This window comes from Thunnus maccoyii, chromosome 15 (assembly GCF_910596095.1).
Source record: "Thunnus maccoyii chromosome 15, fThuMac1.1, whole genome shotgun sequence".
NCBI lineage: Eukaryota > Metazoa > Chordata > Actinopteri > Scombriformes > Scombridae > Thunnus > Thunnus maccoyii.
The window spans coordinates 11218629-11243032 of record NC_056547.1 but is presented as its reverse complement, the minus strand read 5'-3'; the positions used below and the strand labels follow the sequence as shown (position 1 = coordinate 11243032).

Genomic DNA, 24404 nt, shown 5'->3' with positions numbered 1-24404 from the left:
CCTCTTTCTTTAGTGGATCCAACTGCTGCTCCTGCTTTCACTGTACTTTGAATATTCCTCTACTTCACCTATTTTCTTTGATTCTGGCAATTATCTATAGCTCTGATTCATATTCACTGTATTTTATTAGACAAGAGCTATATTAGAACTATACTGAAAAACGTATGATCAGCTACATTGTACAGTACGTACTTTGATGCATGCACAAACTCATAAATGGGCACACATGTATACATTCACATTTTACAGAAACACACTGATGTATGTACACACAAACACATTGTCCCTGGGAATTAGATTAATGAGTGGTGTGTAAGCAGCAGTGTTGGGCTGAAAGCACATTAATCTACAGCTACAGCCTGGCACAGTCAACCACGGCTTTGATGAATGGGAGCTTAAAGTGCATCAGTACACACACAGACACACACACACAAACGCGCGCAAACACACAATAATATGGGAAATATTTGGTCATGTGCCTGCACACACAGACACTGATCTTGCAAGTCCATCTCATTTGTCCATGTGGGGCTAAAATGGCACGCTAATTATGGCTGTGTAAGGTGTAGCCATGGGTAAGGACAGGACTACAAAAGCAGCAAATTAACCCTCCTCTCCCTTTAAGTTCAAAAATTGTACTTTTCAGCCCTGACATGTTTTGGCAGCTGTGCTGGAAGCCGGCGATATGGGGAAAGAATGTATTCTATAACTACTTCTCCTCAGGTAAATCTTCCACACCGGTCACACATATTTCTCAAATCTCCAGCGCAGCTGTGCACCCATATGTGTGTCCTCTGGGGATGAATGTCACTGAGCTGCATCTGGCAAACCGCACTCCAAACCTGCGCTACACTCTGTCAAGAACAGAATAACAAGTGATGTGAGTGTTGAACGCTGGGTAGTAAGTATACTTCTGGCTGTAATATGCGATAGGATTCCCCTGAAGAATGAAATGATAGCATTGGATTCAACTAGCTGATGGCGACAAAATATGGAAAGTAGCAGCACTGGGCATGTTCTTCATTGGCACAGCTTGAAGTCCTTAAAGTAAATTGTGACTGATTGTCTCAGTCACTGAGTTGCTTGTAGCCCTGCAGCTAAAAGGCTACTGCAGCCACTGAGCACCTGTGATCCAGTGCTGATGCTATTCCTGACTGTAGCAGAAGAGGCCAGTTATGATCCTAAAGAGAACATGGTTCATTCTACGTAATGAAGCTAGTTCAGCCAGAGAGAGAGAGAGAGAGAGAGCACAAGTAGAGACAACACACACAAATACACACCCACACAAAGATAATAAGCAGCCTCAATCCTCCACTTGTCAGAGCAGCAGTAGCCTCATGCTGATTTCACCACTACTGATCTATTTCAGTTTGCTGATCATTATACTGCACCTCTGTTGGTTAGCCACAGCTAACAACCTGTAGACATCTCACTGGGACTCCCAATGCTGTGGAATCGGTATAGATTACTGGAATCATTGTAAGGTTTACTATGGAGCCAAGAAGCTGTCCTGAGTTAAACACACCACTATAGATTTCCATGGTTATTATAGAAGGACTAGCATCTGTAATTTCACAACATGACATCCTGTCAGAGTCGGGATATCACAATTATTTATTGCAGACACTTGTTGTTTGCCACAGACCTTCTGTTGACTCGAGCTAAGATTGGAACAACCTGCCTTGACCTTGTCAGGCCAGCCTGACATTTATTTTCTGTCAGTTTACACAGCTTCAAAAAATGGCTCTCACTGATAAAATAAAAAATAGGGTTATGAGATAATTAAATTCTTTTATCAGTGTCAATCATGTTATCATTCAACACATTTCAGAGCAAGTTGTAATTAATGGTGTACACCAGAAATAAAGTACTGTATTTCTATAACACTGGGGGGAAAAAGAATGAACAAAGTTGTTCCAACAGCATGATTCAAACTCTAAAAATACTAGATCCTGTCTTTGTCATAATGCAACTTTATAGCATCTTTTATTAGACCCTCTGTGCTTTGTACGTGTCCACACCTTTCAAACTTCACACCTCCAGTTTGTAACACAAGCCACTTGTTACACATCTGTACTCTTTAAGGGAGTCTTCAACAGGCTAATTAGTGTACATTGATGAGTATATCAATTTTGATGCTTAAATATCTGTAACCCTTGAAAAAATTAACAAAATTAGTTATTGAATTTTGGTCTCATGTAAATGATAAACGTGGAACATCAGGTTCATTATTTTATTTGTGGTTTTACATACATTTGCCATTTCAAGATGTAACGATACATATCCATATTATAGGAGCAATTTAACATTGTACTGCCATAAAGTGGTTAAAATCAATTTCACTTCCAAAGTGTAGGTCAAAGCTCCAAAAACACTAGATCCAACACTTCCCACAATGCAACACAGTAACATCTTTTGTTAGAGCCTTGCTGCCTACTAAATGCTCACATCATTAAAACTCCATGCCTCCAGCTTGCAACAGATTTTATACTCACCTAGCCCAAATAATAAGCCAGTAAATTTTCTTATCTTAACCTCACATAACCTACATAAACACATGTAGCTGGAGCCCTGAATGCAATTTAGACAGGGATGGTTGTCACACAGGTAATCAAATCCCACAATGTTTTGAAAGACTCACCAAGCTTAATGTCTCAACATGTAGAAGAGGAGGCTTAATGTCTCTATGTGGTAACGAGCAGCAGCAACACCAAATTGTGAGAACTGCAAAAGCCCAAAGTGAAATAGAGAAATGCATGGTCGTAGCCTTTCTTAGCCTTAGTGCCACTGCTGAATCATACTGGGGTAAGACTGGTGGAACATATTCAGCAGAGTGTGAGAACATTACCATGATTGAGACTGATCATATGATCACATCATGCATGGCCACGATATAGGCTGCCTTTGACTGAATCTCTAATTTCCTTGCTACGGTCACTACACTGGTGGCATGAACTGTTGTGACTTGAATATCAAGAGTCTGTTTTTCTCTTTTTGGCAGGCCCAAGCTTTTAATCTGTCTTTTAAAACATAAGGGAATAGAATAAAAAGAAGAATACAGTAATTGTATCCATTCATTATCAATATCAGTAAACCAGTGAAACTAATGTACAGTTTTAAACACAAATGTTAACATTTGATGTACTGCACTAGATTTAGCTTTAAAGCTAATTTTTATCTGCAGTCCCTTACAAATAGAACATACAAAAGCACAATAACAAACAGTACAAGGCAAAAAACACACAGTGGTGAGTAATATTACTGCTACTCTGCCAAATGCATCTTGGTCTTTCTTCCTGTTTATGTGCAAACAATCTGGAGATTTGCAGAGTGGACGGTGCTGTGACCCCATCGTGTAAAAAGTGTACACGAAATTATAAAAAATCAAATAGTTAATTTGACTATCTTGGCTTGTCTTAAAAAATATATTTTCCCTTTTTCCCGGTGCCGGTAAAACGTGTTCACTTCACCTCTTTTCTGCATGAGGGCAGTATAGCATTGGCTACAGTGCTGTGAGATAGGTAGATACTAATGTACAAACAGGAGAAACATGCAAAGACTCCTTCAAAAAAAAAAAAAAAAAAGGTACTCTGCCAGATAAAGCTAGCATACCACAAGTCTACAACAAACACGCACAGTTATTTGAGAGTGAAGCACATAGCAGAAGGTGGGGGCCATCCACAGATCAACAATAACTGGCTAGCTTTGTCATCAGACAAAGTAAGTTTGATGGCAGATGTGCAGAGCAAACAATGGGCCTCATCTCAAAGATGACAGCTAAAGACGTGCTTCCCACCAACTTACTTCTAAACTGGAGAAACTATATGATATGATCTGATATGATATATGATGTGATATGATAACGCAAGTGAGCTGCGCACTTGGTTGAAGAGTGTTGAAAAACTGTCTCTGACCACAAATTCATGGATAGCAAAGTCACCTGTCACTACTCAACTGGGAAATACAGAGTGCTGTTCTGCATACCAAAGCAATGCCAGAGCGGCACACTGCTGACAACATGGCAAACGTGCTTTTCACCGCTTCTGAGCACTGGGGACTAAAAGGAAAAGTCAAAGCATTTGTACATGACAATGCTAGCAATATAGTGTTAGCCAACACTGAATGCCTAGAATAGGACTCTCAGCCTTGTTTTGCACATTCACTACAACTCACTATAAAAGATGGATTCAAGCTTCAACACATAAACCATGTGGTTGCATCTCCCAGTTATCTGGTTTCTCATTTCCATCAAAGTACAACCGCAACACAAGCATTGAAACAACAGCAACAATTTCAGAGCTTGCCTGAGCACAAATTAGTGCAGTTCTGCCAAACAAGGTTGAATTCTATTCATGACATATTCCAGTGACTACTTGAGCAAAGATGGGGAATATCTGCAGTCTTGTCAGACAGAGTGTTCAACAAACTATCAGATGAACAAACCCTCGAATTGACTGATGATAGCTTGCGTGTTATGGAGGAGCTCATATCTGTGCTTCACTCACTGAAATGTGCTACTACTGTGTTGTGTGGACAATCCGGAGTATCCATCTCCAACTATGTCAAAACACCTCAAAGAAACCCAGGGGGAGTCACCCAAAGTATCTCAATTCAAGCACACCATGTCTGCTTCACTGAACTGCGCCTGCAGATGTCAGCAGTGCTCGCAAGGTTGTACACATCGCATCCTTCCTGGATCAAAGGCACAAACATCTGAGGTTCACAAACAGTGAAGTTAAACTTGCTGTGCAGGCAACGGGCGTGGAGGAGGTGGTCACAGTTGAATCAGACGAAACTGAGCTTTTGGCCAAAAAAAACCAAAACACAAAGTGATGCTGTGTCTGCCATCGTAGAACTGTTTGGCGAGGATTATGACATGAAAACAATGGACAAAACTATTGAACTAAACCAGTACTGCCAGGACAAGCGCCCACCCTTCCACATCGAACCCATGGACTGGTGGAAAACCAACAAAAACAAATATCCCTGACTGGCAAAATTAGTAAGGGCATACTTGTGTGTGCCCGCAACATCCGTGCCATCAGAGAGGACGTTTTATACAGCAGGAGTTACTGTAAACAGACTGCACTCCCGTCTTCATCCTGACCATGTGGACATGCTAATTTTTCTAATTAAAAATATGGAATAGGCTATAAGCCTGAACAGTCGCTCAGATTAGCCTATATATGAAGACGGACATGTTAAAAATGAACGTTCATGTCAGCATTGTGGTCACTCAGGTATGTTCAGAATTTAGACATGTTCAAAATCATTATCAGTATCATTATGGCGTAGTTGAGGTCAGCCCACATTTTCCCCTGATGTATTTAACAGTTTGTTGTGATACTGACTGACATGCTAAACTCACACAAGCACCTTTTGAGCTGTATTAGCACTGACACACCACTACAGTATATGAAAAATATACAAATAAGTCATTTCCCTTTATCTGGTTGTGCTGCTGGCATATGGGATTTTATTAGCTTTTGTTAGGCCTGAAGAGTCAGGACCATGTTGCCTTAAATATACTGAGTTGTAGTATGACAGGCTGATTCCCAGTAAACTGTCCTGTGGAAGAGAAATGATCCATTTCTGTCTGTTCGTTTTATGGGGAAGGAGGTGGTGCAGTTCAATTTACCCTGTGTTTTATAAGGTTTTTGAGTTTAACAGTTTAATTAGAGTCTGTTGTGGGTTGTAGCTCATTTGGACAAGCATTGCCTCACTAAATGACATGACATCTTTTGCTTTGTGTGTGCGTGTGTGTGTGTTGGAGGGTGGGGTGGGGTTGGGGGAATCTTCAAAGAAAGGTTGAATAGTTCCCAGTGAATATCAAATAATATTTTTGCTTGAAATGCCCATCCCTATAAAGTAGAAGGTAAATACACACATAGCTTGTAAAATATCCCTGTACAAATACTTAAACAATGTTATCTGTTGATATTTTGACAGGACGGTTTGATTTAAGCACTACTGGAATTCATGTCCTGGAATTTTGGCGCCAGCTGTCAACCACTGTGTTCTCAATGGCATGGCAAGGTAAAGTTGGCGTGCATAGAGCCACACTGTGCTATTGTACTTTGTTACTAGAGAAGTGGGTTTTATAGAGGGTTTTACATTCATTTTAACTCTGAAGGTCAGTGTGTTGAGTTGTGCAATCTACGGGAAGTTCCATGTGGGTTTGGTGAAACTTTTTGGAATGTAAGTGTCCTTTACAATTATATATTGCATGTTCTCATTTTGTTTCTGTGGGTTTATGATTGTTAAACATGTATTTATCTGGTTTTATTTTATGTTTTCTGTCAATAATCATAGCCCACTGCTGTATTCTATTTTTGTTGTTTGTCTTTCAAATCATTTTTGTGTTAAAAACTGCAACAAACAGTGAAAGCACATGAGCTGCTCTCTAAAAAGGACTCATTAGCTTACACACTGTGTTAAAATGATCTGTTGCAACAAGAACCCCTGAAGTAATTGTGTCCTGTGCGGCATCTAATTCTACAGGCTGAACTACATTTCTTTATGTAACTGCTCTACTGCATTTCACTCACGATCTCTGAAGATTAATGTCCAAATTCTCCATATGGCAACGCAAGGGTGACATTTTGATGACATGTATTTGATAGAAAAGTAATTAATTTTATATTACACATTGCTATATAATCACCTTGCCAATAGCATCATTAACCATGATTCCTTCTGTCTGTGGATCATATAGCCCCCCAGACAGCTCATCAACAGCGATCTGTTCAAATTTCCCTTTTGGAAATAACACAAAACAATGGCCACCAGTGGAGCTGTTTTGTTGCTTGTGAGTTGATACGCAGCCATGTTAGACCCTTTGACTCGTTTATTGTATGCCTGTTCCTCTATTTCACAGCAGCATTTTTATGACAGCCGTCTGTGGTGCCTGTAGAATTCATTGTCTCATCACTCAAGTGCTGTTTAGGCCTGTTCCTGGGTGTCTGGTTTAAAATAGCCTTTGTCACCTTTCATCCTCTTCTGTGGCTCATCAAATATACATTTTGTACCCAGTGTGAGACCTTCCAGTGGATGAGGAGATCACGGCCAAAGCGACACAGGCTGCTGTTATTTTCAAAGTGGAAAGATGATGGATCCAGCAACCGTAGGGGGTTGAACACAGACCTTTAAAAGAACTGAAGTCGTATAGTGTGAGCTGCTGGATACAGGCCACCCTTCATTAAACCACTAATATTACAGACTATTAATTATTCACAATAGCGCCTTATGACACCATACATCAATGGATGTTAGGAGGCTGGTTATTCATTTATCCTCGTATTCCTGTGTGAGGAAAAACAGCCGAACCGATGGATGGTAGGAGCAGTAATCTCTGCATGCTCAGGTCCCAATTCACACTTCACTGCTGTCTCTGTTTTTTATCAAACCTACAGTGTTTCCAAATTAGCCGACTGGCTGCCGGGATGACTGGCTACCTAGTCTGCCAGCCCCTACAGCTGCATCTAATTCTCATCTTTGTATGCCTCTAGAGAGCCTCTGAATTTCCACATTGTGATGTAATGGTCTTCTCTGACAGAAAATATAACTTAATAGTGACTCACCCTTTATTTCCTCTTCCACCCTCTTTCTTTTGATTACCCATGTCACCACACCTTTTGCGCTGATTACATCTGAGGTATCGGAAATTGTGTGTTTAACTCATCTATCGTGCCAAGCTATTCTCTCACATAAAGAATTTTGTCCTTGTAATTACAACGGATTAGGGACTAATATCTAATTATGCCTTAATATGCTTTAATGCATTTTTAATGACAGCTGGGTGTTAAAGTCAAATTCGAGGGCTGCCTCTGTTGAGGGTGGGAGGTGAAGATTGAGGGAGGCAAAGAGTTTCTTGGCAGTATAGGCTGGAGGGAGGATGGGAAACATTGATTTCTTTGGCGGAGGTTACAGGAGCCTAGCAGGGAGGCAGCTGCTGCATACTGAAGTCATTCAACGTTAAAATGTTGCACCAGCCCTGATACACAGTAAAATGCATTTCCCTCTCTGCTGTTTTATGTCAAAGGAGGGAGGACACAAATGCCTGTTTGAATTATGATCTGGAATAGAGACGGTTTATTGATTTGCTACTTTATGAAGGGATGACTACATTGCCAAGACAAGTGAGATTGAGTACTGCTGGCAGCCGAAAAGAGGTTTGAGTATTCTGTTATGGATGGATTGGACAGAAAACACAGAAAAAAAATGCCACGGTCTGGAGAATCCAATGCTCTGCGAACCAAAAATTAGGCTTATTCATGTAGACGCAGACACACATGAACACACACACACACACACACATTCCCAATTTTCAAGGGTCACAGCTAGCGTATGACAAGCACACTGTGCAAATAGATATTCTCAGATGCACGCCTGCATGCACTTATAAATGTATTCATACTCACTGTTTGTTTGTCTACGCATGATTGTTTTCCACAACAATATTCCATTCATCATTTGTTTCCCTCTTGTTTGTTCTAACAGAGTACAGGAACAGAAAAATATCTTCATAATATTTCAAAGATTGATTGGGATGCAAATTGCCTTGTGAGCCCAATTGGTGTGGCTTGGCCTGTTTTAATTGGGTTCTGTTAATTAATGCTCGATGTGAAGACAAACTGAATTACTTGCAGGTTTTGCGCATGTCATTATCTCCTAATTGTACCAGTAGGAGAACGTGTGTCTGTGTACTGTATGTGCATGAGTGTGCATGCATATTCAGTTAACCCTTTCCTAACTTGTATGATCCTGTAAAAATCATTACACCTTAATAACAAACACAGGTCATTAAGTTAATGCATCATTAGGAAGCTAATTTCCAATGTTTTAATCACTGAAAGACTAATAAGAGAAAGTATAATTTATTTACAGGCTTAAACTGAATGCACTGGGCTTGTCAGGTAACACTGAGGTGTTTAATCTTAAAGTTAGATTAATTTTCCTTAATTATATATGGACCTCGTGAGAAATTTTTACCAAGTGAATGACTAGATGAGTGCGGTTGACATAATTTCGTTTTTATGTAATAACAAACACTGCATGGATGTGATAAGAGGAGTGTTTTCAGTGGTAGCTTCTGTATAAGTCCTTTTTGTGCATGTGTCCTGTATTTAATCTGAATTAGTGCTGCCAATAATATTAATACGAACATAAGAACCAAATTAATAAACTCTAAAAACAAACAACTTGTTTTTCACAAGTGATTTGGCACAACATCAGTGCTTGTCCCTTGAATGAAAGGAAAACAAAATAAAATTCTCTACTTGGAGATGGATCCAAAATGTAGCAGCGGTTCAGCAAGCATGCAATGAACTGTGGGTTTCCTCCAGATCTCTACGTTCCCCATGAGATATATGTGCAACTTGAAGTGAAAAACAGCAAGATTCAGATTTCCAGACCATTTAACAGAGGATGCTAAATCTCTATACCCTCTACGCAAACATATAACAGTCAAAATGCATCAAAGGGTAAAACAGGAGCGTGAGTCATTATGCCACTCATCATGACCACGAAGCGATTTATCCTGCCAGCCAGTCACTGAGTCGAGGAGGTCCTCAATGGCAACAAATAAACATATTAATGTGATCAGTCGTGCTCTGAGAGGTAGAGTGCATGGCAATTAACGGTCGTCTGTTGCTATGCGGACCGGAGTGTCATTAGCGCTGGGGTGACCTTGAGGAGCCTCGTTAGGGAAATGATTGACGTGGAAACTGTTGTCAGTGGAAATGCTGAAAGTGGGAAGGGACAGACGGGTGGGCCGGGTGGCAAGGCCGCAGGCGGCAATGGGTGCGGAGCGCACCTGGGATGTTATGAATGAGATCTGGCTTCATCAAGATGAGAAATGACAAAAGAACAGTGCACTTAATGTGGTGCAATTTTATGTAATGTGTCAGCTTCAAATGTGTTGCCATGTTGATATGATGATTATGTTTGTGCACAAAACTGACATGACAAACTTGCTGATAGTGTGATATTCACCTTCACGCTAAAAAAAAATAGACAAAAGTAAAAGAAAAAAAAAAACAGACAGTTTGATTGAAGAATACATGATGACCATCTTCAATGACAGCCACTGTACAGGCCAGTGCGGGTGTCAAATCGTACCTGTGATGTCGTGCTGTTTGAAGGAATCGCTGTAGATCTGGTGCTGATTGGGACAGTGTTTCTTCAGCCATTTGCACACATCCTGTTGGGTCCACAGGGCCACTGGCTTGGACAGCTTCACATATCCTGGCTGTTTCAGAGACAAATAAAATATCACTTTTTAAAATTTTTGTTATACAGGTTGTATTTTCATTTTATAATCAACGAACTTTGACATCTACTGAAGCGGTTGTACAAGATAAGTCCCATTTTTTATGGGTTTATTACACTGTTGCTCCACCTTGATGCACAGTACATATATAAATAAAACACTGGTGCATTGTGAGTGGAATACCACTACATTTTGGTTGGGGCATATGATTTAAGGACTGCAATAACTATCTAATGAAATACTGTTATTGCTTTCCACCGATTGGCCATGGTGCCATCATGTGAGTCCTTTATATGGTTTGGCCTTCCACCTCACTGATTTTGTCATAGAATATTAACTGGTTGCTGTGTAACATTTTCCCTCAAGGATCAATAACGTATTAATCTTTTAAAGTAATAAGACGACACACAATACTGGAAAAGTCAATAATAAGACATTCATAAAATCTAAAAGTCCCCTGGGAAATTTTCATTGTAAACAAATCACAAAAGACTATTTCCAGATGTGGAATAACCAAGGTAATTGGATGAAGATTTTCCAATGATGATGGTGCTAGATGGAAAGTTAATGGAACACCAACATTATTGCAATTCATCTCAAAAGGGGGCATAAACATTTGTACCAAATTTCACGGCAATCTCTCCAAAATCACAAATGTCACTTCATGGTGGCGCTAGAAGAAAAGTCAGGCAATTACCAAAATCATTGGGTTTTATCGTCTGGGAACCATTAATGTTTGTACAAAATGTCAGTGGCAATCAATAAATCCATTTTATGTTGAGATATTTAGTTCTGGACCAAAGTAGTGGACCAACCAACCCATAGACCATAGAGTCAGACCACCAGTGTGGCTAAAAACACCATCAAATGTCTGTCAGTATGCCTTACTGCCCTCAGCAGTTGGCAGAAAAGTATATCATTATAACAGAGGATGAAATACAAACAATACAGGCTAATCAAAGTATTGCTCTACAGTAGTGGTAAAAACACATGTGGTAAAAAACTCCAGTAGTGTAGCTGTAACCATAGAATGTATATAAAGATGGATGAAGCAAGGTGTGATGTCACCCACTGGTTTGCATTGGAGCCGGTTTGAAGCCCAGAGATGCTGTTGCCTTTCATGTTTCAGAAACACGCACCACCATCTTACTGAGAACGCCAAATTGTGCACACTTGGGCTTACATTAGCTACTTTAGCAAAATTGTGCTAACAGGGCAGGTATCATAGCCAAGTAACATTAAATTTACTAAAATATTGCAACAGTGGTCCGACACAATGCGAGTCCTGGAGCTGGGAAGAGCAGCAGGTGAGCCAACTGTCAATCAACATCCACACAGCAGACATCAAAGCCTAATATAAGCCTTCAAATCTTATTAACAATAATTTCCAAAATAACCACCAGCACACTTATTAGAAGGCCTTAATTTAGCGATTGAGACAATAATGACGCGTTAAAGAAAAAAAAAAGATTTCTAGAGAGAAGTTGACGCTTTTTGAATGGGAGTCAGTTGGAGCATCTAGTGGCCGTCGGTTGCATTGCACTTTAAGATATTTCCACATTGGCTTCAACCTCAAGCTGTGGTAGTTGCCGCTTATTTGTAACCAAAGAACAGAGAGTGAAGCTTTAATCCAACTGCAGACTTAGGTTACATTAGAATGCATGTAATAGATCATACCACGCAACACACATACACATACTCTGTATTGCACTGTACTCTAGTTAAAAGATACCATTCTAGTTTAAATACTTCAATAACAGGCAGCGCAGTAGCCTGCCAGAGGATCGCTCTTGAAAGTGCTGGCAACGCTTTTGATTTTGATTGAGGGGCTACTAAAATTACAAACAGAGAGAGGTGATTAAAATTTCACATCCACTCCCTTCCACTTCAGCCTGCTCTCTGGCTGCCGTGTGGTGTGGCATAGCAATGGAAACCCTTCTCTTCCCCACCCAGAGAAAGCAGAATAACAGGTACTGGCAGCATTTCCTCTGCTTTCCTTTGCCTTCTCCTTCCCCCTCATCTCTCATCTCTCCTCCGTATTCAATCCGGCTCAGTCCCTGTCAGATCTGTCACATTGTCTTTCTCACTTCCTCTCCTCACATATTGTAGCTCTCATATTTCCCATCTCGCTCTCTCTCACCTGTTTCTTATTATATGGTACTACCTTGCTCTTTCCTTTATGCCTCTCCACTGCTCCTTCCCACTCATTCTATATCTAGCATCCTAGAGAGAAAGAGGAATTGGGGGGAGATGTACATGCTGTTTTTGGCATATGGTCTGTATCCCCTGCAGGTAGGCGAAGTGACAGACAGCCAAACCTAGCAGGTAGGCAGGTAGGCGAGACCACCGCTCTTAATGCGATTGCTTGGCAGCGGCGTGGATGCTGAATCTGCAGGGAGGAGGGGAGGGAGAGATGGAGTGGTATTGGAGGAAGAAACCACATTAACCATTAAACACTGCTCAACTCAATGCTAATTAACCCCGACTAGGAGCCTGAGGCGACAAAAAAGAGAGAGGGAGGCCAAGATGGAGAAAGAGTGAGGGACAGAGTGAAAGCAAAAGGGAGTGTTGAAAGCATGTGAATAAGAATAGTTTGGGAGAGTATAACTAGCAGGAGAAAAAAAAACAGAGGAAGCTGGGAGTATGGAGGATGGCTGGACTGACAGATGAGGTGCAGGAATAAAGAGGGAGAGTCGAAAAAGCTAGAGCTCCACAGTGGACTCAGCAGAGTTTGACACAGGAGACTCTCTCATTTTCCATGAACCCATTTGTGAGTCAATGGCCATCTGTGTTTTACATTCTGTACTGATTTAGCCCATAGCTGTGTTCCTGGGGCCGGTACAATAGGTGAGCTGGTGCCTTTCTGCCTGCCAGCCAGACAGCAGAGCCAAAGGGCGGGGAGGAAACAGCAGAGAGAAGAAAACAGGAGTACAATCATGCTCAAAGAGCTGTGTTCAAGAGACTCTGGGCCAATTAGAGATTTGAGTGACAGCACAGGGGTGAGAGAGGAAGGCTGCTTTATTTCTAAGTGGAATACATCTGGGAACAGGCATGCACACATACAAATACATGCAGGATTGGAGGCACATACAGCTATACATATACCCACATGTGCAGTATAGCACAGGCACACAAACACGCCCACACTGTGAAAAATACATGAATGCGATGTATACACACATTCAGCACAGTCATACACACAAAACATCAAATTTGCCATGTGTGCCAACATGCGTTCAGTGTCGCGCTGTCCTTGGCTTTAATTGATAACTGAAAGCCCAGTGCAGCTCCCAGTATTCTTCACGTTACCTTAGCAACAGAGCACGGACAACCTCAAAAATTAAAGACGAGGAATGAAGCCTTGGGAAAACGCACAGCCCTAACATGAACTGGAGCCTGGAATAAACATCCACACATAACAACCACAGTTGAAAACTATTACATACATAATGGACCATGTAATCGCTCTAACACTGATAAGCATTTAAAGATCCAGTATGAATGTACTCAGCTAAATTAATCAAGAGGCAATCACATGCCCTCCTTTGTGGAGACGGTATTGGAATAAAAGAAGAGCTGGGAATTGAACGCACTGAGCAGCATACCAGAGACAAAGACCATGTGGCTGAAAGAGCAAATTTGGCAGTGGTGTCATGTACATAGTCATGGACATTTACTTTATGTTTTCAATTAATTTTGTTAGGAAATATTAGGAAAAAACCAATACAATTTATTAAAAGCAATAAAAGGAACTTTAATTAGTTGCTCTTTTGAACAATATTGTGCACAATTTCCCTGTTGGAGTGAAGTATAATTTCACAGGAGCAGCAATACTTCAGCTCAGGGTAGACAGTTTCCAAAATAGCAAACTGCTGCGAAAGATCGTATCAAAGCAGAGTGAAAGTGGGGATGTAGGAGAGTGAGAATTCTGCTAGAAATAAAAGGAGGAAATATAAACATACACACGTAATGTCAGGCACTCACTGCATTTTAGCTCTCAAACTTTAACCATTAAACATGTCACTGGGATCCAGATCCAGATAGCTGGGGGTCACAGAGTAATGTATAATAAATCGCATATATCTTGCACTGTGCATGATTTATACATTTTAGGGCTGAAACGAACTATTATTTTCCTTATTGATTAATCTGCCAACTATTTTCTAGATTTATCGATTAATTGTTTTGTCTATAAAATGTCAAATATAGGCAAAATATGTAAATGTGGGTTAAGGTTCCCACAATCCAAGGTGACGTCTTCAGATGTCTTTTTTTTGTCCAAAACCCAAAGATATTCAATTAACTACCAAACCTGCAAAATATGTGGTATTTTTGCTTTTAGAAAATAAAACAATGACTCGATTATCAAAACAGTTGGTGATTAACGTTCTGTCGATCGACTAATCGATTAGTCGACTAATCATTGCAGCCTTAGTAAATGAAGTTCCGAGCTGTCAGTATGTAAATCTGAATACACATATTGCACAGAAAGCTACTTTTTTCCATTTATTTTGTTTATTTTTAAAAGTACCAGGGAAACTGCAAGGTTGCATTAGACTGTCCCCCTTTGCTTTCCTTTATAGTACACCAGTAAGATTCACTGTTACATACTACCCTCTAGTGTCACAGCTGAACACTGCACCTGCCTTTTGAGTGTGACTGGACATAAAAGACCTGAGAGGAGGAGGGCCACTGCCATTAGTGCCATGTTGACTGAGTGAATGGCTGTTTGAGACACAGAGCGCTGTCGTCTGCCCTATCGCCACTGCACAGCTAATTAACAGCTCTGGCATGCTCTCTCTCACGTTTCCCTCCTTCTTTCTTTCTGCCTCGCTCTATTTCTCTCAGCCAGAGCTGGCAAGAGATGAAATTCCCTGTATTAATTAATCTGTTACATACAGGAATGGGGATGAAACCGAGATATGTCTATGTGTGTGTGTGTGTGTGTGTGTGTGTGAGTGTGTGTGTGTGCATGCATGGACAGGGTAGAGTGGAGTCCAGAGAGCTGTGGATGGCTGACAGAGAATAACACGCTATGCTGGATAAATTAATAAGCCTTCATAAGGAGCCTCTGTTTGAAATTGGATTTACAGGCAGTGCCAACTTTACTCAAGCACATCAAAGAAAGTACACAAGAGTCAGACCCCTTCACAGTCCCTGACCTTGGGATTTGCCAGGGTCCATAAAGCATACCAGAGTGTGTTAACACCAAACAAGAAGATTCACCTTGGGCTTGATATTGATTATGACTGAGATGAGCTGATTTACTATGGATGTTAAAGCCATCCACTGAGTCTAAATGGCTGTTTTATGCCTCATGTTTAATCTATGGCTAAGCCTTGGCGCAGGATTGAGCTTTAATCTAATATTTAAAAACTAACACTGCTGATGTTATGAACTGAGATGACCTACAATATATCTTCCCACAGGTAGACACTAAGGTCTGGATTTATTAAGTCCTCACATTTATTCAGTGCTAATTGAGGGATCATTAAACTAGGTGCTTATAGTCTTTATGAAAGCTAGATGAATGAGCTGTAATGTATGATTTCCCTACGACAAAACAGTCCTTTGCATATTTTTGACATAGTAACAAGAGTATCTTCATTTAAGTCATCAATCCTGTAAAACTTTCCCACCAACACACTGAGGAAACATTATAGTGCTGGGTATCAAACCTTAATACTTTTTTGGCCTTGGCCAAAATTCATCTGTAGCACTGAGTATCACAGGTCTGTTCAAACTCAAAATTGTGTTAACATACTGTTTGACCAGAAAGTCCCTGATTTAAATCAGAATTTTGCCAATTTTATTTCTGCTGTTTTGCAGGAAAACATGTCCAACTCAGGTGTTATACTGGCGGTAGTATAAAAAGAAACATTTACAAAAGTTGGCCACAAATATACCAGTGACGTATTATTTGACGTGTACCTCGATGTGCAAGGTAAAAAAATCTATTCTTGTCTCTTTTAATTTAAGTCTTTGAACCCTTTAACATGTACACATTTCCAGATACTACGCCACAATTTAGATCAGAGAAGTAAAAACAAGGTTTAATGATTAACAGTGAGTGAATATGTCCTATGAGGCAAACCTTCCATTTAGTTCTTAATTAGGCTAAGCTCAAACCTTTTAAATATTACTTAATATTACTTGGCCCCGTGGCTGTATTGCATGATAGAATTGATTGCCATTCTATGTAATTACAGTCTTTATGCACTTAATCTATTGAATTTCCCCCAAAAGAGAAAAAGTCATTCTTAACTGCAATTCAGAGACACAACAGTGAGACTATAAGCTCAGAGAGTTAAATTATTTCAGCTAATATTGTACTTCCTCCAGGTCTCTAATTCAATTCAGGCTTCAAATGGAATAACACCGTGATATTAAGTTACATAATGATACCAACACAAACCACACGGCAAGTTACAGATACTGTGTTTTTTCCCCCCCACAGAATCACCACATATTAACTTAGATATACACAGTTGTAGAACAATCCAGAAAGAAAAGAGCATCTCCACTTTATATGCTGTATGTATTTGTGTGGGTATGACCTACACACACCAGACTTAAGACCAGTTGATTGGGGATGGTTTGTGCAACTGGGGACAAAAGCTGTGTCCCCAGTTGGTAAAAAAGCTGATTTTTGGGTCAGTGGTTAAGGTTAGGGTTAGGTTTAGGCATGTAGTGGTTAGGGTTAGAGTTAGGGTAAGTCTCCAGGAAATTAATATAAGTCTATGTAAATACCCCAAAAGTGACTTAAGTAAACATGTGTGTGTGTGTGTTTGTGTGTGTATTTGCACTATATGAACCCAGGCCTGGATGTCTGTCTGATATTTCAAAGGCTCATCCAGGGTTTACACAGAGGACCGTGTCTGACTCAAAATACTTCCACTTGCTTTGATTGACAGCTGATTACCACAGATTTCACACAGAGAAAAGAGAATATGAGAGTGTGTTTGCGTCAGGAGTGATCACTCTCTTGTCTCCTCCCACTGTCCCAACCACAGGTCTATTTCTGGAGATGAAGTGAGGAATTTATTCTGCTTTGCTGATGATGGGTCCTTTGATCTATTATCAGAAACACGGAGGGAGAGTTGAAACGCAGCCTGAAACAACAGCTTGTCGTTTCTTGTTTATTCCCTGTTAATTTCTCTGTTTGTATTTAAGAGGTACATGTGTGGAACATAGGGGATTATTTTAGTCGAGTGGGTGGTTGATCAGTATAGTGTGTGGCATGCAGTCAAATTACAGTACAAGCATGTTTTTGTTATTTGACCACAAATACAATCGATTTAGCAATAAGTAAGGCTGGTAGGCTATAAAAGAAATGAAACCACCACAGTGCAAGCAGGACCTAAATATGAATTTCTTGTTTGAGGGAGACTAATGTGGAAACAAGACTGTAAAGCCATGCTAGCAGCTCTGTGAGTCTGTATTTGGTGCCTGAGGTTGAGCTAATGTTAAACACTAACTTGGTGATGTTTAGCAGGTTGTTTACCATCTTAGTTTTAGCGTGTTAGCATGCTAACATTTACTAACTAGCACTAAACAAAGTACAACTAAGGCTGATGGACATGTCATTAGTTTTGCGAGTGTTTGGTCAAAAACCAAAGTACTTGACACATAAAAGACAGCTCACTGTTTTGGTTTTATAACTCACAACCTTACTATTTTGGTTCAGATTTATCACTCAAATCAAGTGATGAACCCACTGTGTGCATAATGGTAGAAATATTAGCAACTAGCTGGTGAAAATAGTGGAACATTTAGCTACTAAAAAGCTACTTTTCCTTCATGAGACAAAAAAAAGTGAGCAAAAAGCAGAGTGACTATTGAACTGGATGTGTAAATAAGCAATTGTTTGCTACCACTTCACCATAGTAACTTTATCAGGTGATAATACTGAATGTCAATGCTGTGTTTACAGCTTGTTATGCTGCCCCAAGTGGTAAAAAAAAAAAAAAATTAATGAATGTCGCTCTAAGATCAAGGCTATAGATACAACTGATAGGCTGTTTTATAGTGGTGAAAAAGTGGCTCTAAATATGAAATTCTTTTGAGACTGATGTGGAAAAGAAAACTATAGCCTGTAAGGCTGTACAAAATGCTAAAATACTGATTTTTAGCAGGTATAATGTTTACCATATATATATTTTTTACCCCAAGTCTTAAAAAAAAAAAAAATCAATGAATGTCGCTTTAAAAATCAAGGCTATAGATACAAATGATAGGCTGTTTCAAGGCTGTGCAAAAGTGGCCCTCAATATGAATTTCTTGTTTGAGTGAGACTGATGTGGAGACAAAATTATAGCCTACAGCCATGCTGGCAGCTGTGAGGCTCTACTTAGGCATTGTGGTGCTGCTCAAAAGCTATATTTCCTTCAGGAATTGATAAAGATCAAAAGTGAGAAAAAAGCAGAGTGAATATTGGGCTTACATTTTGGGTGGACGAAAACATGACTCCAAATGAATACCGCTCCGTGCCCACTGGATGTGTAAATAGGCAACTGTTGGCTGACACATGCGCCATAATAACTTCATAAGGTGATAATACTGTATGTCAATGCTGTGTTTACAGCTTGTTCTGCTGCCCCCAAGTGGTCAAAAAACAATTAATGTATAAAATAAAGGCTACAGATACAAATGTGTGTGAATCTCATGAAATTCTTTCAGAACAGATTTAAAATGATCTGCTTATTTAAAGTTTATCTTATCTGTAATTGATTGAAACTTAAAGTAACAATAAATACATCCCATCTCAAAATCTTTGGATTTGCAGGTGCATAGTAGTAAAGAAGGTGGTAAAGAAATTCCTCATTTTAACTAAAGACATTCTGTACAGTTTTTACCATCTTGTAACACACTGAAGAAAATGACTAGTAGAGTGACAATGCACCATCAGCAAGTGACTATTACATTTACAAACCCACTTGTCTAACTTGAAGGACACCAACCAGTGTAACATTAAAGCACTAGTAGAGTCATTTACTGTCCTATTCTCTATTTTTAAATGAACAAACGCCGAGTGGTAGACTTACAAAAGCCACCGTGGCAGAGGGGCACTGAGATAAATGGACAGCAACTTCTCCAGTGTCATTGTTCAGAAGAGGTGATTCTTTATTGACAGTTATTTGGAGTTGATTAGTCTACACTGGAAAGCGAAAGCCGTTGAAGTATTTATGATGAGTTGATTTTCATTCTATTAGGGTTAAACTAACACTGAAGCTATGTAGGGTGCTGTTGGACCAACTCTTACCCGTGTCAGCTCAGACTCAGAGACGGAGCGGTGCGGCGGCGAACGGCGCTGGTACATGGGGGGGCTGATGTCCTGGTAGCTCGGGCTGTCGTCGTCCAGCAGCACAGCCCCGGCATCCACGGACTCCTCCTCTTCCTCCAGCTGTGATGTCATGTCCTCTGGGCACATCTGGTGGTCAATGCCATTCTGGCTCAGGTTGCAGTGAACAGCTGTGGTGGGTGAGAGGGCAAAAATAAATGACTGGATCAGAGATAGAGAAGAAACAGGACTAGAAGACAGGGGAAGACAGAGAAAAGGATGCTCTGGAAGAGGTGGGTGACACAAGGAGCACACAAGTATATTTTCTGAAAGTATTATATACTATACTAAGCTAGCTCTTTGTAGTAAGAGTACATTTTATGTATCTAGAAGGAGTCTACTAAAACTGCATGGTAAGTGTATTAAAGCTGTACTTTACTGTAGAAACTCTTAAATATGACTGCTTTTCAGTACTTTTGGCTTCCATAATAGTGCTATAAAATTCACTTAATCGTATAGATTTTAAAAGCATATATTTTTTAAGCTGCTTTCCAACTGTTCTATAATTTCTTGCTGTCAATCTTTGGTCTACTGATGACATTTCCTTCTGTGAGCATGTTGAACCACACTAAATGCTACACTGCACAGATTCCACTAGATGGCGCCAGATAATATGACATAGTAGAGGAGTAGCAACTGGAGCCATACTAATACTATGTCTGACATAATATACTGTTTTTGCAGTTAGTATACGAGAATTAAATGCACTTTACTGTATATATTAACAGTGAATGATACAACATGTGTGCTGAAAGATAAACTGGGACTTAAGAGAAAGCTAAATGGTTTTCTAAATATTTACTTTATGTTTTGCATTTTGAGATATCCCATATGGTGTCTCACCACTGTCCACATATTTCTGTAAGCTTCATGCAGTATGGAATTGGGACACATTTGTTTTGTATAAATATAAAGTATACAATACATGTGTGTGTCATAGATGTTTGACTTGCATGAAGTTTGCTCGCAACTCACAAAACAGAATTACTTCATCTTATATTCAAGTTTTCAAACCACCCTGTACAAAAAAAAAAGGACAGAAAAGTCTCCCCCATATGCCATCGTGACCCAAGAATGATAACTGAGCACTACAGCTGCAGCTTTCCTCTTCAGTCTGAGAGAAGTGTCTTTTCGGTGGAACTGAAAGCTGCAGACCTTGATGAGAGATTAACATTTTTACAGCTATAAATCTATGTAAAATTCATGTTTTATGCTTTATGGCTGACATAAATTGGCAGCCAAAATCAAGCGAGTGGACTTGAAAGTGAAGAGGGGTTTTAAATCAAGTGAATCAAATCATATCCAGGTAAGGATGATTATTTTTTCAGCAGAGGCTATAAATTGTAGACTGGAGCTTTCAAGAGATGAAGGACAAAAGTCACATATCAGTAGAAAGCTTCTATTACTTCTTATAAACTTGTATCGTACTACCTTTCCATTTCCTCCATGAAGTGATTATTTTTAGTTTTGTTTTTCATAGGAAGCGTTAGGCTCCGGCACTATTTTAGTCTCATCAGGCAGTGATGCAAACACAGAGGCGACAGCTAGCAGTGAGTTGTGAGGTGTCACAAAAATAGGCCATTTGTCATCATGCAATCTGCCCACTTGTTCTGAAAAACACAGCCGGCTCGTTTATGTGGAATGGGAACCAAACAGCCTTTCATCACACCTGAAGGCTGCTTCAGCTCCTGCTGCAGCGGTGGATTAAAGGTCAAAGCAATATTTTTCGAAAGCTGCACATTCTACTTTGCTTAATGGGCTACAAGAAGAGACCTGAGAATGAAATTGAAAAAAGAATATAGATGAAATCTGTAAGAAAAGCACATCAGTGCATACAAGAATTAAGACAGACATTACTGGTCTATAACAAAAAGTGATGTTACAAACACATGCTATTACAGGAAATGAATCTTAGCAATGCCTAAATGCCTAAATGTTTGAATGCCCCTGATATCCCTCATGAACAAATTGGTTCTTGGCTGGGATTAAAAAGATGACAGCCATATATCAGCCAAACAAACATTTCAATCTGCTAGTTGGCAGGCCAGCAAAACCAGGAAAACAGCCAATTAAGGACTTATTTCAGGCCACTGTCACTGAGCAATTACAACAACTCTGACACAGTTCAGACTGAATTGAAACAAGTCAATAACACCGGCAGCTACATCTGCACTGTCAGTCTATACGACAGCAGCAGGAGTGTGAAAGCTACTGTACTGTGGGTGGTCTTGTCCTCCTCCTGTGACATGCTGTACACCTGGGAAGACAAAGCAGGAACTCAATATATTTCAGTGAACTATTAACTTCGGTCACACCCTCCTCTCAGAACTGCAATGAAAATGTTTCAGCCCCAGCTTTAAAAAACACACTTGTCTTTGCTTTCATTGATTATTCTAGGGACACAGGACTATTGCTTTACATTCTGTCAGAAAGCCTGCACAGATATCCGTTTGGCTGACACAAACTGGAGATGAAGGAATATACGCGTCTCCTATTACTGAACTCACTGTAAGTCAGCAAAATGTCCAAATAAAAAAAAAGCAATGTCACACAGCGATGCTCTTCCTCATGTACTTTTCTCTGCAAGTTTTAAAGGGTATAAAGAATCATTGGAAATGACACACCCTGGACAACAGCTCTTTATAAAATAATATCACAAACACAGTACAGCTGCAGACATGCTCTCTTTTGATCCCTTTTAAGAACAAGCCAAGGCCTTGAGATGCCCAGTTTGAAACACAGAGAGAATATACATGAGTGGGCCATGTTTTAAACAAAGCCAACTTGAGATGCACGGCACGAAGCACGGCTCCCTCTCACTGCCTCCCCTCGCTCTTTATTCCCCTCTTCTCTCCTCCTGGCTCACTCTTTCCCCTCTTCTCCTCACGGTGTGGTGTGCAACCACTCTGGAGGAGAAATGAATTATACATCCTCCGCTAAAAGCATCTGAACAATGGTACAAGCAGACTAAAGGGATAGAGAGATGGATGACAAGATGATGAGAGGGGTTAGGGAAGTGGAGAAAGACAGCATAGAGAGGAAGGACAGCTGATTTGCTCTCTATCCTTTAAAGAGAAGAGGGGTGGGTGAATAGGGGGCTAGGAGATAGAGAAATGCTTTTTTTTTTAATTTTTTTTTTTATCAGCAACAGTTACTATAAATAGCACCATTACATTCTTCCCTCTCTCCTCCCTGACATGCGCTGTGCAAGCATCCAGAGGGAAGAGAGATAGATGAGGGAGGATGTCTGCCTTTCTCCCACTCCCTTTTTTTTCTCTCAATGAGATTCTGTAAAACAGGGGGGAAATGAGGGGAGAAAATTAATGGAGCGCACATGGAAATGTTAGAGAACGGAGCCATCCTAGCACAGCCAAATGCACTGCTATTATTGAGAGGAAGATTTATAAAGAATTGGATTAGTCTTACATAACTCTGTCTCTCTTAATTACTGGTACATGGTTTTGAACAAGAAGCCATTACCAACCAATCGAATTTGAGAAATACCAGCCACCGAGAGCAACGTGTACGTCTGCGTGTGTGAGGAGCATGTAGTCAGTTTAATCATTTCTATCTTTTATGTCTACACAAGGATTCTGGGCCAGATGGGTGCTGCTAAAGAAAAAAATAAATATTTAGATATCCAGACAGGATTTGAACCTCAGATGTTTCTCTGTTGTTAGGAATGTCTGCACTACATCACCCCTCACCCAGAGAATAATGACTAAGGAGTTTACACTACAACATCGTCTAGATCATAATGTTCATCAGAGTCACCATAACAAACAAGACTAACAATCTGCCTTATTACAATACTCAACAATGTCTACATTATTTTAGTCTGCATGCTGATATCATTATGTCAATTTTCCAGTGGAAAAATATTTCAGACACAAAACATGGTTCAAATTTCTGTGTAGACTTGAAGTCCGGACTTCTTTCTCAGGTTGTTCAAGTTCATCACTGCTGAAGATACTCTACAGGTGAAGTAAACAGCAGAAGAGCACTGACAATTACTGATAATTGAATAAAGTGGCATGCCTGAACAAGTGTGCACTGCCTTTTACTCCCTTTGTGTTTTATGTGTTGATTTTTTTGTGGCTTTTAATCTCTCTGTTTTAAATATGTTCTGTTTTTATTGTAAAGCACTTTGTAACTGCATTTTGAAAGGTCCTATATAAATAAAGTTGTTTATTATCATTATCATTATTATTATTATTATTATTATTATTATTATTACTATTAAGTTGTATAGAAAAAATTAAACAGCAGAAAATAAAGATAATTACATAGCTTCAATGAATTTACAAAATGCTGTGATATGTTTTAGAATTGCTGAATAGTTACATTTAAGTTACATTTCTGAACTGGGCATGTGATGAAGTTAATTGAGGCAGACAAATGAATGATATAAATTTATCGGGGCTGACGTGTCTCTCTGTCTTTCCCCAAAACCATCCCCATGACTCAAACCCAGCTGCAAAATAAAATGCATATTTCAAACTGTGAGAACTAGAGAAGCTCCAGAGACTGTTTCAGAGCGAGTGCTGGCTCAAAGTGAAACCAGTAGTGGGTCCATAATCAAAAGTGAAGTTTGCTCTGTGTGGGCGCTCAGGCTCATAGTGATCTGTTTCTCTTTGGCTGACTCTCAAAGTGGAGCAGAATGAATTGTTTGTGAATAGAATCAACTGTATGACCCAGAAACAAAGCCTGGAGAAAGAGGCCAGGGTAAGCCAGGCCAGATGACTGTGGAGATTGTAACAACTCTGCACTGCAGCTATGAGTCCTTTGTTCTTT

The 24404-nt window shown here is 39.9% G+C and overlaps 1 protein-coding gene across 4 annotated transcripts in view; it reads right to left on the bottom strand.

The window, feature by feature from the left end:
* The window catches only part of samd12 (sterile alpha motif domain containing 12), a 111704-nt gene that overhangs the window by 72863 nt on the left and 14437 nt on the right, over nucleotides 1-24404 (bottom strand). For all 4 annotated transcript variants that reach the window (XM_042436614.1, XM_042436612.1, XM_042436616.1 and 1 more), the window contains exons 2-3: nucleotides 19533-19741; nucleotides 10120-10249 (exon numbers count right to left, since the gene is read on the bottom strand). In XM_042436614.1, coding sequence (XP_042292548.1) covers nucleotides 10120-10249; nucleotides 19533-19741 — 339 coding nt within the window. The remainder of the gene's footprint in view (nucleotides 1-10119; nucleotides 10250-19532; nucleotides 19742-24404) is intronic.